The 11806-nt window shown below is 48.9% G+C and overlaps 1 protein-coding gene across 1 annotated transcript; it reads right to left on the minus strand.

The window, feature by feature from the left end:
- Positions 1–430: 430 nt before the first annotated feature.
- NUBP1 (NUBP iron-sulfur cluster assembly factor 1, cytosolic) lies at positions 431–7034 on the minus strand. Its single transcript, XM_082313374.1, has 11 exons — positions 6990–7034; positions 6810–6914; positions 6568–6704; positions 6100–6168; positions 5524–5556; positions 4541–4631; positions 4060–4214; positions 2145–2255; positions 1919–2021; positions 1109–1192; positions 431–603 (listed from the first exon to the last, which is right to left on the minus strand). Exons 1-11 carry the CDS (start codon positions 7021–7023, stop codon positions 551–553), a joined length of 975 nt encoding a protein of 324 aa, XP_082169500.1. The 5' UTR covers positions 7024–7034; the 3' UTR covers positions 431–550.
- Positions 7035–11806: the final 4772 nt, after the last annotated feature.

Raw genomic sequence — 11806 nt, forward strand, 5'->3', positions numbered from 1 at the left:
TTTTTATTTTAAAACTGATGCCAATTATAAAAAAAAAGGAGCCAATGCTCCACTGAATTTCACTCTAAATATCCATCTTCTCCACTGAAAGGAAAGATACGTAAGTGATGTTGCTCCGTAAGAGAGGGGGCGTTACAATTCATCCCAGCGCAGACGGCAGGACAAAGCCTGCGCCGTGCGCGTAGCGGACGCGTTGGACGCAACGCCCCAGTGCCAGCAAAGCGCATTTTATATTCAACTTGCTAAATAAAATCTTGTATTCCCACGTCTCCAAACACCACCTTCGTACTGGGGTTACCGGTGCGCCGACACCGGCTGCAGACTGCGCCCATCAGCACAGAGGAAGACGCAGTTTTCTGCCTTTCTAGCAAGCCTGGAGACCACCTGCGAACTGCAAGAATCTTGAACTATGGAAAAACACTAAGGCAAGAACGTTTATATTAAGAATTTATTTGCAATATATAAAAAGAATACATTCCTTCTATTAAATCAAGGCATAAGTTACTTTGCTATAACTAAACATGAACTACATCTTTATTCCATTCGTAGGTTAGATAATCTTTTCTTCTTGAAAGTGGCGTTGATCACAGTACTCCTGAATCCCTGCAAAGACAGGGCAAAAGCGATATAAACGATATTTCAGTTGCACATCAGGAGTCAGTTCCTGCACAGATATCGCAAGCTGGGCCTTCATCGCAGTGCAAGCCATTTCCCAGCGGCTGGGATCACCGGCTCCTTCGGGAGCTTTGAGACGGGGTTTTTGTGCAACCACGATTAGAAGTGGAGGCAACAACCGGCCGGCTGAACCGTGCTGAGCGGCGGCGAGCACCCGACAGGCCTGCTCCAGAATCTCGGACACGCGTCTCTGCTGAGCGCCGATGACTGAAGCCAAGCACTGAAACCGGCTACTGAACACAACTTTGTGATCGCTTTGAGAGCCTGCCGTAACTGACGCCCAGAAGCAAACACAGTATTTGCATCTGCTCCTTTCGTAATTGCTACACACAGCTGGTTTTACTATTTGTGGCAGAACAACATAATTCTGTTTAGCACCTTTATATAGTGCAGACCTGAGAGGATCCATTTGCACACTGATTTTCAGACTTACTTTGAATGATATTCCTGTAAGACAATGTAGCTGGAGACTCGGGTGCTTCAGACAAGAAAGACTGGCCTTTGTCACAGCTTTTGCCTTGAAGGAGGGGGAAAACAAGAAAGCAAAGAAATGAGAAAAGATGAGCTTTTCTTTATTTTACCCTTTATCCCGCTACCAGTTATACCCTTCCAAAGGGCCACTTGCGTCTATTCCTTTCAGGAATCCTTATGTCAACAACGCAACTGGAACTACAGCTTACGGTTTTCCAAAGGAATGCTACGAGCAGAAACCTTCAGTCATTCTTTTGGAAGTACCGACCCCTTCCTTGATGTCATCAAATCAAGCGTGAATTGCTAACAGCGGGCAAGGAACCAAGGCAGCTCACCATCCACAACAGAATTTGGGTGGTGCCACTAACAGGGAAGCCAAAGCACCGGCTTTAACGCTTAACGTGCACAAGGGGTTATTCCTCAGCGTGGTTATGCTTTCATCCAGCCTGCACCTCCAGGCGATTACACCAAAGAGAAAGACACCTTGCACTTCGAATGTGATTATACAGCTGAGAAGATGCACAATGTAACCTTAATCAAGATTAAGCTTCAGCCTAAGGAAATTATCCCAGCACCTTCCTCTTTTCCCACCATGCTACGCTGCAGTTCCAGTAACTTGATAAAAAAAGGCAAATATCCACTTTTAGATAGAACTAAGAGACAAAACATTTACTAATCTAATTTATCAGTGTCCAAGTCAGGGTTTTCCAGTAATAACATCAGTACAGGAGGAAAAACTTGTTTTAAATGTAGCGCAATAGAGTAACGTTACCTATTTGAGGATCTAGAGGCACTTTACCCAGGAGGGAAACATTTAAGTTCTGGCACATCTTCTCTGCACCTCCAGTAGTCGGGGGAAAGATCTGAGATTCATTCTGGGACAACACAAAAATCCCAGTTCAAATAGTGCAATTCTGAGAACAAGGCATTTCTGGAGCAATGTTTTATATACAAACGACATCAAGATTAAAAAAGCTCCAAGATAAAGCCAGCCTTACCTTGCACTTTGGACATATAAAGCCGCTCATGTTTTCCACAACACCTATGATCGGCAGTTTCACTTTGTGGCAGAAGTTGATCTCCTTCCGAACGTCCTGAAGCGACACTTCCTACCGACACCAGGAAACGCCGCTATTGCAGCTGTAATGGTTTGATGCTGAACCCATTAAGTTACACCCTCCGAGCTATTTTAAAGAAAGTCCATAATGAATTATTACCGCCCTCTCTGTATTCTGAAGAACGTAAAGCCTGTGTTATGTGCTCTAGCGACCACGGAACAGGTACAACAGTTCCAGCCCGCTGAATGCGGTTCTGTGTTGAAATCTGACTTGACTCTAGGAAAGATCCAGCCATATTTATGTTTTATCTCCTGTAGCAATCTCATCTCTTTAGTTCTTGAAATGTAACTTTTTCACATTTTCAGTTTACAGAAAGACCCCTGGCGTTCTCAACAGAGCAGGCAAGGAGAAGAGCCACCAGGCTTACGCTTGTTATCCCTTTTCAAATGAAATCTCAAATACCTTAGCATCCTCTCAGACTTTTCAGATATGTGCCTGACCCCACTCAGTGCTCCTGTTCCCTTCTCCTTCCCTCACCACCCATCTGATCTCGCCCTCAACATTTCACTTCTTTCTATTTTATTCTTTCAGCTGTTGTGGAAATACCAGGTGTCTTTTGCTAGTTTGATCTCCCGTTCCTTTCCAAACCAGGCTTTAAAACCTACATTTGAATTTGATGAACGGTGAGTTTCAGCTCTCCAGGCGCTGGTTTTTCTTTTGAGAATGCACATCACGAAGTTGCCTACTGGAGGCCACAGGCTACTCTACCTGGTGTCACACAGCGCACGTCTTAGCACTTAAAAACTAAACTTGTGAACGTTAAGCCGTTGGTGAGTAAATTGCAAATTCGTAACGATGTGAACTCTAATCTCGAAGAAGGAAGTGAAAGACTGCATTTCCCTTCGCCACACAGCTTTTGATGGTGAACTGCTCAGTGGTTTAGTGACCCACTCAGATCAGACAAGTGCAGGGTCCTGCACCTGGGTTGAGGCAATCCCCGGTCTCAGCGCAGGCTGGGGGATGAAGGGATGGAGAGCAGCCCTGAGGAGAAGGACTTGGGGGTGCTGGGGGATGGAAAGCTGGCCATGAGCCGGCAATGTGCGCTGGCAGCCCAGAAAGCCAAGCATCTCCTGGGCTGCATCCCCCGCAGCGTGGGCAGCGGGGCGAGGGAGGGGATTCTGCCCCTCTGCCCCGCTCTGGGGAGACCCCCCTGGAGCCCCGCGTCCAGCTCGGGGGTCCTCAGCACGGGAAGGACATGGAGCTGTGGGAGCGGGGCCAGGGGAGGCCACCGAAATGCTCCGAGGGTGGCCCAGCTCTGCTGTGAGGGCAGGCTGAGAGCTGGGGGGGTTCAGCCTGGGGAGGAGGAGGCTGCGGGGAGACCTCACTGCGGCCTTGCCGTGCTTAAAGGGGGCCGACAAGAAAGGGGGGGATGGGCTTTTTAGCAGGGCCTGCAGCGACAGGACAAGGGGGGAGGGTTTGAAAGTGAAAGAGGGGAGATTCAGACTGGATAGAAGGAAGAAATTGTTTACGCTGAGGGTGGTGAGGCACTGGCAGGGGTTGCCCAGAGCGGTGGGAGATGCCCCATCCCTGGCAACCTTCAAGGCCAGGCTGGCCGGGGCTCTGAGCACCCTGATCTTTGCAGGGGCATGGACTAGATGGCCTTTAAAGGTCCCTTCCATCCCAAAGCATTCTGTGATTCCTACTCCACTGAGACACCCAGCTAACTCATAAGCCAAGAAAGTCAGCGCCCTTAGATTCTGTCCCATCATTTCTCTGAAGTCAAACAGAGACTCTAAACCAAGGATTGGTGTGAACTGCCACGATGCTTCCATCCACAGAAACGAAGCTCCCGTACCTGAGGGGTAGTGATGATAACGGCCCCATCTATGTGCGTTGCACTGAGATACTGCACAATAGATAAGTGTTCATCTGATGTTCCTGGCGGTGTATCTACAATCAGGTAGTCGATTTCACCCCAGTCCACGTCACGAAGAAATTGTTTGATCAGCCCTAAAAGAAAGGATAAGTACGTGGAAGAGAGAAAAAAAATATCTCCCTGTATTTCAGCGTTTAGGGTCTACTTCAAATTTTATAGCCTAGGTATGCAGGTTCTTCTGACTTGCCAACTTCAGTGCAGAAATGCTTATGTTGCCAAGGCTTAAAAAAAAAAAAAGCCCCAACACAGCATTTGACCTAACTTCATCAAATGACTAAAGAAAATAAGTAACCATTCACGCATTTTTCCCTATAGCTTACTACATTGTATTTACATTATTAATTAAACATACGAAATCTTTCAAGCACATAAATGGTTGTTGAAAACACCTGATACGTACCATTTTTTTTGGGTCCTCTCCAGATGACAGCATCATCGGGACTACTAAGCAAGAACCCCACGGACATGACACCTAAGTTTTCTTCAACATACTAAAAGAGAAGTAGAGAAACTCAGTAGAGAATATAGAAGAGTACAGAAGGAGTAGAGAAACCAACTCTAAAACCAGAAAAAGCAGTTTGGGGCAGGAGGAAGACATTAAGAAAATAAAGGCAGGGAACCTTATGCTTCTCTTTTTATCAAAAGGCATTTGAAAACTACAATTTTTGTGCAACGCTCCCCAACTACATTCACAGACCGAAAAAAATCCAGTTGTAGTAAGATTTACAGTGGTTTGTGGAATCACTGGAGACAGCGTAAGGATAAGAGCAGCTTTCCCCCTCAGCATCAAGCTCTCTTTTTAACAGCGTACACACTACAGACAACCAACACTCCTGCAAAACTCTCCCTGCATTTTTTAAATATTAATGAGGTTTTTCTTGGGTGTGAGATACTGTTTGTCTGTCATTGAAAAGGTGACATACTGTACAGCTGCACCATAACCAAAAATAATGAAATCAAGTAACTTGCATTATTGCCCATAGTACAGTAGGAAAGTCAGTAAACAAGAGAGACTTAAAATAATGACGCTATTTTAGAAATGTAGTATTATTCTGATTAACAAAAGAAACTTAACACTCTGATCTATATAGTCTATGTGCAGATTCTATAGAATATATAAATATCCAGATTCTATAGAATCCGAATAGGATTAGGGTTAAATATAGATATATAGGGTTAGTTATAGATATAGAATCTAATCTAGGGTTAGGGTTATAGGGTTATATATTATAGGTTATCTATAGATTCTATAGAATCCGGATATTTACATCGTTAGAAAAAGAATTAACAGAAGTACCCCCTGCTCCTCCCTCCCTATTTCACAAGACGGTGCCCAACCCAAACAAACCCAACAAAGTTTCTGAAACAGCTGCGCCAACTGACCACTGGAGACCATCCAGATCCACTCTGATGAACCTGCCAATCGAAGCCATGCGCAAAGTTACGTTAGAAATAAATACCGACGTTACATGAAACACGAACATTAAGTCAAACCCGGGTAAACAGATACCCTGCCTAGAGGTACCGCGCTGCGTTATTGGAGCAGTGAGTTAAAAACTGCAGAAGGGCCAGGTCTCCATTAGTAAGTGAATGATAACTATTCAATACTTTTGCAAGAAATTTACCCGTGACTTTATACATTTATATAAAATATAAATATTTTATATAAAATATTCTAGGGCTGATAAAGAGCATCGTGCTAATGTTACTTAAATCTTAAGTAGCCACGAATAGGCGGCTGATACACAGCAAATGTTTTGCAGAACTGGTCATCCTGAAAGCAGACAACTCTTTTACAAACTAAATTATGCTGAACTTCTCCACCTTTATTTCCCTACCCACTGCCACACGTTTCCCAATGAGCAGTCCTTTTAGAAGCCTGAAGTCTACAAAACCCTAAAATGTTAACGGAAAGTTGAGCAGAAACCCTTTAAACAACGTGTTTGAGCATTCACTTACCTGTTCTCCTTCTAGACCCATCATTTTAGGGATCGATGGCCCACAGATATCGATGTCCAGCAGGGCAACCTGGAATACAAACCGCCCAGCCCAGCCCACTGGAGACAAGCTCGCAGAGGGCTGTTTCCAAAGTCTAAATCACGCAATGAGAACACGCTTAATACAGGGAACGAGTTCAAACCCTTAACGAGAAGGGGAACGCGGTCAGACCCCTGCCTGGGGGGTGTGCGGCAGGGCAGGGGCCCGGGGAACCGGCCCGCAGCGATCGCCCCTGCCGGCTCCTCCCGCCCGCGGCTCCGGGCGCCCCAGCCGCCTCCCGGGCCCCCCAGCCGCCTCCCGGGGCCCCCCAGCCGCCTCCCGGGGACCCCCAGCCGCCTCCCGGGGACCCCCAGCCGCCTCCCGGGGACCCCCAGCCGCCTCCCGGGGACCCCCAGCCGCGGCCGGCCCGCACAGCGCAGCGGACCCCACCTGCTTGGCCTCGTCCGCCGCCAGCCCGTGGGCCAGGATGGCGCTGAAGGTGCTCTTCCCCACGCCGCCCTTCCCGGAGAGCACCAGGACCGTGTGCTTCACCGAGCGCAGCCGCTCCCGCAGCTCCGCCGCCTCAGCTGCGGGGCGACACGGCCGCCGTCAGCCCCGCCCCGGCCTCGTCTCGTCCCGTCCCGTCCCGTCCCCCCGCGCCTCAGCGCTCGCCCCCTCAGGGCCTCCCTCACCCGGGTCCGGAGCGGCGGCGGCGCCGGCGGCGCAGAGCCTCTGGTTGGGGCATCCCTGGCAGGCGGCGGCCCTGCCCGCTTGGGCGCTGCCGGTCCCCGGGCAATCTGCAACAGACAACGAGAGCTGGAGCGCGACTGCGGGCGGCGGCCGCGGCCCGCCCGCCCCGCCGCTCCCCTCACCCTCGGGCCGCGGCCCCTCCGCCGCCTCCGCCATGGCCGCGCCGCCGGAGGGGCGGGGCGCGGGAGGGCGGGCTCCTGCGGGGCGCGCATGCGCCGCCGCCGCCGCCCGCTGCCGCCAGGGGGCGCTGTGCTCCGCTCCGCGGCGGGGCCGGGGCGCGGTGCGGTGCGGTGCGGGGCCGGGGCGCGGTGCGGTGCGGGGCGGTGCGGGGCCGGGGCGCGGTGCGCGGCCGCTGCTCGGCCCCGGCGCGGGAGCGGGGCCGCGGGGGAGCCGCTCCGCTCGCTGCCTGCTGACAGCCGCGGGATGCGTCCTTCCCTGGAGGGAGCGGGGAGCGCGGGGGCAGCTGGGCCCCTTCGGCGTGCGGGGCTCTCCCGCGCCGCCTTCCCCAGCCAGCGAGCGCGCCCACGGCCGGCCGCCCGCACAGGTTGCTGGTGGAGGAGCTGGGCGAGATTCCTCGTTGGCAGCAGCACGGTTTTAAAACTACACTGGAATTTCTCCACTGGAGCTGCATCCGATGGAAGCCGCTGACGATGGTGCCACAAAACCACTTCAACACCAAAATCTTGATGTTCATCAAGATGCTGCGCATCCCGGGAGCCGACCCGAGCGGGTCCCGCGCCGCCCGCCCGGGTCAGCCGCGAGAAGGAGACATACTCCCGTGGTTGCGTCGGCTTACTCCATAGCACGGTGTGGTACCGCTGGCGGGGAGGCTACTACAGATTAACACACTTTGCTTTTGTGTTTCAGAAGTTTTACACCTAGGAGACTAGGTGTCATTTCAGTAAAATCCTGCCATTGCTATATTTCATAGCAATTTTGAATGTATTGATTTCTGTACCTTGCTGGTAGACAATTTTTATTAATGGGTACAGTCATTTGAAAGATTATTCTTGGCCAACCAACTTCTAAGCAATCAGATAGCCACTCTATTTGGTACGTAAAAATTAATGAAATAAATTAATAGTAAATTAATTTTCCAAACCGAGGAAGCGCGCGCCAGCCTGCGATGTCATCTGGAGCTCATTACGGCCACCTCACCCCAGTCTCTGCCCCCTTTCTGCCTCTCCCACGGCTGTTCCCGAGCATGGCCGTGTCCTCTCTTCCACACGTAACGTCACAGCCGGAGAACTGAATTACAGATTGTAAATGTTGGTGATTATTCCTTGCACTGCTCGTCACCCCAGCACGAACTGAGAGTACGCCTGTCTAAAGCTGCCTGTGTAAACCGCGATTGTAATCCTGGATCGCCTAAAGAGCCCAACTGAGAATCCCCAGCAGGGGACACCTTACCAACGTTCAGCAACAGGCAATTCCTGCCTCAAAATGCCTCCAGCCTACATAGAAATGAGCACTCAATCACAGAGCCGTATTTGGTCTTATGAAGAGGAAAGTGTTTTTCCAAGAGCTTTGACAATCTTTTCACCTTCCCTTCATTTTCCCGTTACCTGCGTATAAAGTTCTCGCAATACTGTTATTGATGTTAGGTTACAACCCAAACGATTCTGTGATTCGATGATTAAAACGGTGCAGACTCCCAACCACTGCAGATGCAGCAACAGCCACCCGAACGGCTGCTACAGGAGTAAAACTTAGGTGCTCAGAGAAAGGCATTACATCGTGTAACCACTCTGCTTTGGAAAAACGCACACAATACAGTCACGGCCTTTAAAGTTCACAGTTTTTCTCCTGGAGATGCATATCAGAGCCTCGAAACAACAGTCCCTCTTGTCGTGGTTACCTCCCGTGAGCCAGACTGACCGTCTCCAGGGACAGGGCCCATCTATTCTAGTTTAAAAACCACTGATGGTAACTCGAGCTTGAGGGAAAGGCAGGTTGGGGCGGTGGTTTTGAAGGAGCTGTGAAGGAACCAGCACTTGTCCTGCTTGCAGACTCCTATTGCCTTGGTTGAGAGTGCTGTAAAAAGAGTATTTTTCTGATTTGAGCACAGTCAGGGGTCCCAGGTATTGCCATTTCTAACTGATTAGTCCCAAAACTTGATTGTTTTAACATACAAGTGTTTAAATTAATATTTAAGGCGGTCTCACCTTGGAAACGCAACATATAGAAAGGAGTATCTGGTAATATTTGGAAAAGTACCAGCACATCCTAGTGTTAAATGTGCCTTTTTGAGAGAAAAATACCGCAAAGCTATCTTTTTATGAACACTCCCCACTTCAACAACCACAAGCTGTTTAGAAAGAACACTCTGGGGAAAAAAAATACCCACAAAAACTCTTGAGTAATTGTCCACCTACAAAAATAAGCTAGAAAAAAAATCTTAAAATACATTTAGTTAAGGTATTTGAGGAGTGTTTTTCAGTCATTAATAAACAGGCTATTGCCCATTTTCCATTTGAAGTATATTTACCTCAGCTAAATGCTCATCAGCACTTGATACTTGTACAACTTCTGTACTTGGCAGAATCGTAGAACGGTTTGGGTTGGAAGGGACCTTGTCTGGTTCCAACCCCCTGCCATGGGCAGGGACACCTTCCACCAGACCAGGTTGCCCCAAGCCCCATCTGGATGAACTGTTTCTGGCAGTTCTATTTTATTTTCTAGTGAGAACATCTTGTAACAAACACATCTTCCCATAGCTAATCGCAACACAGAATCCTGTTCAGGAAAGATCTGCGTTGAAAGCAATGCTGAATAGTTCCAATTCAGTATTTTAAAAAGAATGTTTTAGAATCGTAGAATGGTTTGGGTGGGAAGGAACCTTAAAGATCACCTGGTTCCAACCCCCTGCCATGGGCAGGGACACCTTCCAGCAGACCAGGTTACTCCAAGCCCCATCCAGCCTGGCCTTGAACACTGCCAGGGATGGGGCATCCACAGCTTCGCTGGGCAACCTGTGCCAGGGCCTCACCACCCCCAGAGTGAAGAGTTTCCTCCTTATCGCTAACCTAAATGTACCCTCTTTCAGTTTAAAGCCATTTCCCCTTGTCCTGTCACTACGTGCCCTTGTATAAAGTCCCTCTCCAGCTTTCTTGTAGGGTTCTTTCAGGTACTGGAAGGCTGCTATAAGGTCTCCCCAGAGCCTTCTCTTCTCCAGGCTGAACAACCCCAGCTCTCTCAGCCTGTCCTCACAGGAGGGGTGCTCCAGCCCTCTCATCATCTTCGTGGCCCTCCTCTGAATCTGCTCCAACAGGTCCATGTCTTCCTTACGTTGGGGGCCCCAGAGCTGGAGGCAGGGCTCCAGGTGGGGTCTCCCCAGAGCGGAGCAGAGGGGGAGAATCCCCTCCCTCACCCCGCTGGCCACACTGCCTTTGATGCAGCCCAGGACACGGTTGGCTTTTTTACTTACTGCTCTGTAACTACCTTCTATGGGAAACTAATGAAACAAATGTTATGTGGAAGTGGATCCAAATGTTTAAGCAAATGCAAATGTCTGGGGTGGGAGGAACTGGCCAGTAAGATGTATCTGAGAAACATATACTGTACCTTCCCTATGAAAAACTTGGCTCTGTTCTAGACCACAGCTCAGTACAGCACGTTAGGTCTGTGCTTCCTTTCCAACATATGGATTAGATTCACTGATGTCAGCAGGACTTTCCACATTTTAAACTGAGGTATGTGTTCCAATATTTTTCTTTAGGGGCCAACAGATCATCTCCTGTCCCCGAGGTGATACAGAGCGTTCCCCACAAAAAGCACCAAAACAACGCCTAAATCTCTTCCTCAGCACCCCCCTTCCTCCGAGCCAGCGAGGGCTCTTCGTGCAGGGGTATCTGGGCAAAAACCAGGCTTTATAGGGTGCTTGAGTCGCGCTGAACTCAGTGGTGAACTCTGCCAGCGCTCTGGCCATCTCTCATGCTCAGGAATAACTTTACCCTCCTGGGCAGCTGCTGAGAATTAGTTCCATCAGTTACTGCAGGAGGGAAGGTTTTTGTGTGCGTGAGCGTTTGCAGTATCGATCTTACCCTGTTTATACACCCCAGTCTGGTGCCTGTCCGCTGTGTGTGGCTCCACTGCCCGTACCTCACCTCCCCACAGTTAGCACCTACGTTTGTAGATATTTTAAACACTGTGAGAAGAAAATTTAACTTACAATCACCATTTATCTAAAATTACCTCTACTTTTTTTAGCTGGGGTGTAATGTCATGCCAGCTTTCTGAGACAAGGTATGCTGTAATGTAATGCAAGTATATACCTATATATTTTATTTCCCCAGGTTGAAAAAAAGGTTAACAAGCTGTTTCATAGTTATATACCTGGAGAAGAAATGATGGCAATTGTCTTGCATTCGACCTAAAAGAAATCTGTGCTGGTTTAAGGACTCTTAGGATAGTGAAATACAGTGCCTAATTACAAATAATTATTTAGGTTCAAAATTCTTGGCACAGAAGATGGGTCACGATGCAATTTTAGAGCACTGGATTTCAGAAACAGTTTTTTGCCAGAGGCCAGAAGGCTGAAAGGAAAAAATTAGAAAAGTAAGTTATCTGAGAAGTTGCTCAACATTTTAAACTGGAGAAAAATCATCATCAGAGGAAGGTCTCTCCCTTCTTTTATACTTTTTATGGAAGATGAATACAGTTGAGGGGAAGAGCAAAGCCCAAGATAGTTATACTTTTTTTTTTTTTTGTCCATTTGGACCAAACCATCTGCAGAGATCACTAGACGATCGTTAGAGGTGACTCCCAGAGCCTGTGTTTCGGCTCAGAAGGCTTGTCTCCACTGCTGCCCTTCCCTGCAGCCACTGATACGCATGAGCCGCTCTGAAGTAAAGCTTTTATTTCATTTCGCTCAAGGTAAGCTCACTGAAGGGAAACCTACAGACCCATCCAGAGCGACCCTTCGGCAAACCCCTCTGCA

This window comes from Platalea leucorodia (genome assembly GCF_965183815.1).
Source record: "Platalea leucorodia genome assembly, chromosome: 5".
In the NCBI taxonomy this organism is placed as follows: domain Eukaryota; kingdom Metazoa; phylum Chordata; class Aves; order Pelecaniformes; family Threskiornithidae; genus Platalea; species Platalea leucorodia.